Below are 4,381 nucleotides of genomic sequence, written 5' to 3'. Positions count from 1 at the left end.
TAAAACTTCATCCTGTGTACACACACGCCCCTTGCCTTATATGAACATCAGTAAAATCCAGGAGGGTTCTCAAGACTGCCACCGCTTGACTTACAAAAAGGAGGGGAAGGTGCTGACCGTATCTGTGGTAGGGTACACCTCAGTATTTCCTTCTATAGTTCACAGTATGAAAACTACTCGAATTCCACCTTAGCATGAAAGAGGGAAGGGTTTTTTTTAAAAAAACAACTTTTGGAGAAATACAAACAGGTTTCGGTATTAAATTCTGCTCTCGTCCTGCTTCCCCTGCTTGTTTATAAAACCCAATCACTATGCAGCCACCATCACAACGTTAAAAACGCATCCAAGGTTGTCGGCTGGCGCCTTGCGACGGCACAGAAGCACTGAAGACGGGTTCCCGCACTGGCAGTCAGCGTAGGACAGACACAGCAGGCAAGAACAGCTTGATCCTTGCGAAACGCACACTCGGCTTCCAGGGCACAGGCTGCTGCATCTCGAGAGGATGGAGAGCTGGGGTGCAACGCATGGGAGGCTGGAACGCTCTCTGCAAGGCTCAGGGGAACTGCGCCCTCCGAACACGGTATCATTAGTTCATTCTTATTACTCCTCTGGCTTCTTGCCCCTGCTGCTCCAATATTTGCTATATGCCTCTTGGAACATGTTTTTGCAGGGAATTTTGGCCTTCAGTTTGGTGCAGATAAGGAAGGAACCCCCCATCTTCCGATGAAGGGAGTAGGTCTCCTCTGGCGGAGGGACAAGCCGATGCTTCAGCATGACTGGGATTAAACCGTGGATCTTTTCAGTGGTGCTTTGATTGCCGAAATCAAAAGGTTCCTCAGACGCAAAAGCCTCTCCCAGGATGAGGACAGCGTTTAGGTGGGCATCTTCCATTTCCTGCCCAAAAGGAGAGAGGCATCAATACCACCACTAGCCACTGTAACCTCCAGGGAGGGAACGGAGAAGCGTCAGGCTTGACAGCAGCACCTTGGGAGAACCTAGCTACACCCGCCGTGGAGGAAACCTCCAGCCCCCAACAGACCGATGAGCATTCGGTTAATGCAATTCCAAGCAACTCAACCTTCCGTAAGGCCACGTGCCCAGCCACAGAATTTCAGCAGTCACCAGCACCTGCGGGGTTGTGCTGGGGAATGGAAGGAGGGACAGTGTTTTGGGGGCTAGCTGTACCATCGTCACTGCTCCCTCTGCCAAAAGGAAGCGGGAGAACAAGAGCCAAAACCTTTCCCTCCCCCCTCCCGGCTCTCCCTCATCCTTACTGACAGGGCTTTCATACCAGCGTTGGATTATATACCACATCAAGAATCCTGGGAGAAGGCCACAGACCCACCGTACTGGTGGCCCCTGCTAGAAGCAGCCCCTCTGCTCCATACCTTGACTTCGTAACCAGTGAGGAACTTCATTTCTATGGACTTCTTCAGGACTCTCTCTCTGTCCATGTCAGCGGCTGCCTTGATCACCTGAATGGGAGGAACACTTTCAGGAGAGCGAGGGGATGGCTGAAGACGTTTTGAGCTACAGGTACACATGCTGTCCACTCGCTTCCTCACCTCTGCCCTCGTCTTCAGGGCCTGCATGGTGGCCAGGGTAAGAGCTGCTGGCTCTCCAAAGCTCATCCCATAGGGCTACACACAGCCCAGGGAACACAGCATCCAAAAAGCTTCACAAATCACTCAGCCCCTCCCCCAGCAAAGTAATAGAGCCAGCGGTGAGAAGCTCTGGGTGATGCCTGCTGGCCCCTGCAGCTCGATTTATTGAGTGAGGAACAAAGGAAGCACCTAAGACTTCACATCAATCAGTCTGTAGGTGGGCTAGAAATCACAGCAAGAGACAGCAAACAGGACAAGCAATTCCCACAGACCCTCGTACAAAAACCACAGAGTTCTGAGTGCTCCACTGCCTGAGTCTCCCAGCAAGCAACATTACAGCTCTCTGCATTTGTCATGCAATTTAAACATCCCAGCTCAGATGGCCAGAGGCTTGCTGCAGCCATTCAGAAGGCTATGGAAAGGGATCAAACAGGAACAGGGATCTCTCTTGCCTCATCCCTGCTTCCCTCCACACCCAAAGTGATACAGCTAAGAGAGAAGCAGAATTTTGCCAACACCCAGTGCAGCGCTCCAGGACGCAGAGCTAATCCTCACCTCGATGTAGACATCCGTGAACTTCTCGTCAAACCCTCGCGTCGCTCCGAAGTCCAGCAGTGCCACCTGGAAAGGGACAAACCCGTCTGTATCAGTGTCCACCACTCGAGTAGAGCCTGAGCTCAAAATGATTCCTGATATCTCTGGGAAGCTCAGCTGGCTGGAGAACCTTTCCTCTGCAGCTCAACTTCTCCCCAGCTCCCTCACTCCCCGGCAGCAGCACAAGCATTGGCGCTAGTGCACGGCAGAGGAGGTATGGCCTGTGCTCACCGTCACACCTGCTCAGCTCATCTCCCTACTCAGGCTTTCCACAGGGGCATAGAGCAGCACAGAACCTTCTCCCAGCACTTTCCAACACCTCGGGGATGAACAGGCGATTTTATCTGACCCGCAGCGAACAAGCAAGCAGCCGAGCCAAGCAGCAGGCCAACTGCACCTGCTTCCCCAGGCACCCTTATCTTCAGCACAGGACAAGAGCATTCAGCTGAAGAGTCCTGGGCTCAGGAGGGCACTGGTAGAGCAGCGCTAGCTGCAGCTTCCCACTGCCCAGCTTCAAAATGGACCCCGAGGCTCCGGAAGTAGCTGCGACTGGATCGAAGGGCAAAGAGAGGCAGCCAGCCAGGGTTACCTGAGCCCTGCTCCCCTACCCAGACCAAGTGAGGACACATGGCCAAGGGACGTATTTCACTGTCCTACCTGCTCGAGGACGGGAATCAATCTCAGTAAGGGCTCGTTATACTCTGGGAGTGGGCAGTAATCAAAAGCTGGTGAAAAACAGCTCTTTTACAGGCAGAACAGCAGCTGCTTGGGCTTACCTTGTGCAACTGCGGGTCGTAGAAGAAGTTTGACCAGTTTGGGTCAGTCTGCATGTACCGGAACTCAAACAGCTCTCGCAGACACAGGACCAGGATGTGGTGACAGATCTTGAAAAGCAAGGAGAGAAAGGAGCACGTCAGGAGGGCAGCAAGCCCTGCTCACACACGATTTACAGCAGCATTAGCACACAGGGAAGCAGAGGCAGGAAACACCAGCCGAGCATCACAGCCTAGCCTGGTGGAAGGTCCTGCAGGACCCTGGCCAAAATGAAGCCAATGCAGCTCAGGAGAAAGGAGGTGCAGTTCCAGGGCATTTTAAAGGCCCGAAGAAGCGAGAGGAGAGTCTCTTCCTGTGAAGCTGCTGGGTCATTCCCCAGATACACACTCACCATGTACTTCTCAACACTTTCTGCTGGGCTCAGCAGTGACCCAGCCCGAGGGAGGAACAGCAGCCCCACACACCTTGGGATTGACAGGCATGGGGGAAGCAAAACCAGCAGTCCCTGGAGAGCCTGCTGCTGAATTACGGACTACAGCCGAGTTTTTCTGTGAGGATATTTGAGCTGGAGCCTGTTGAGCAGAACCTTTGAGCTGGAGCCTGTTGAGCAGAACCTTTGAGCTGGAGCCTGTTGAGCAGAACCGCCAGCCTCACCATGCCCCTCTACAGCTACTGCAAACGCAAGCCAGACCCTGCTACAGAACACTGCCATTTGGGTCAGAAGGCTGTGGGTCAGCCAGCCCAGTCCCTTGCAGGAAAGGGGGGCTGCTCCTGCAGCAACACCCCACCTCTCACAGCCTTTTAAAAGGAGCTCTGGTGATTCAGCAGCTCACCAGAGAGGACAAGCCCTAAGAACAGACAGCTCAGGGGTCACGGGGAGCCAGCTCTGGCACAGCCCCAAGCCCAGCCCGGTGCCCAGATCTGCTTATCCAGAGGAACATGCTCTACCCTCTCGCCCAGTGACCTGCTAACAGCTGACGGCTCACACCAAGACACACACACAAGTCCAAATACCAGGACAGTTATTTCTGCTACCAGAGCAGCTGCTTGTCCCACCACAGCACTCCAAGCCCTCGCTATATTCAGCGTGGCCGCCTACCCGTCCCCACATCCCCCCTCCTGTTTACCAAGAGGTACTTTTCCAGCAGCCCTGTGCAGCACAGGTCAGTCCTGCAGGAGGAGATGACGCAAGGGTAGGAGAGGATTCTGCACTCCTGCCCGAGACAGCAGCTGCAAAACAAGACCCCTCTCCCCTAGCCGACATCCCCCTTCCCAGTCCTAAGGTCATCAGAGAAACAGGGCATCTAGGAGTGACACAGCTAGGCTACCTTCAGCTACTCTTGCCATTCCCCCCTCCAAACCCTCCCTGCTGAATGCCAGCACCTGCAAGGCCTAGACCAACCTGAAGA

The 4,381-nt window shown here is 54.1% G+C and overlaps 1 protein-coding gene across 1 annotated transcript in view; it reads right to left on the bottom strand.

The window, feature by feature from the left end:
• Nucleotides 1–230: 230 nt before the first annotated feature.
• The window catches only part of ADCK3 (aarF domain containing kinase 3), a 30,472-nt gene continuing 26,321 nt past the window's right edge, over nucleotides 231–4,381 (bottom strand). The window contains exons 11-14 of the mRNA XM_010146792.1: nucleotides 2,975–3,082; nucleotides 2,160–2,225; nucleotides 1,389–1,475; nucleotides 231–894 (exon numbers count right to left, since the gene is read on the bottom strand). Coding sequence (XP_010145094.1) covers nucleotides 601–894; nucleotides 1,389–1,475; nucleotides 2,160–2,225; nucleotides 2,975–3,082 — 555 coding nt within the window. The 3' untranslated portion in view covers nucleotides 231–600. The remainder of the gene's footprint in view (nucleotides 895–1,388; nucleotides 1,476–2,159; nucleotides 2,226–2,974; nucleotides 3,083–4,381) is intronic.

Source organism: Eurypyga helias, unplaced genomic scaffold (genome assembly GCF_000690775.1).
Source record: "Eurypyga helias isolate BGI_N326 unplaced genomic scaffold, ASM69077v1 scaffold19442, whole genome shotgun sequence".
In the NCBI taxonomy this organism is placed as follows: domain Eukaryota; kingdom Metazoa; phylum Chordata; class Aves; order Eurypygiformes; family Eurypygidae; genus Eurypyga; species Eurypyga helias.
Note: the sequence above shows the minus strand (reverse complement) of the source record. Positions and strands in the feature narration are given on the sequence as shown.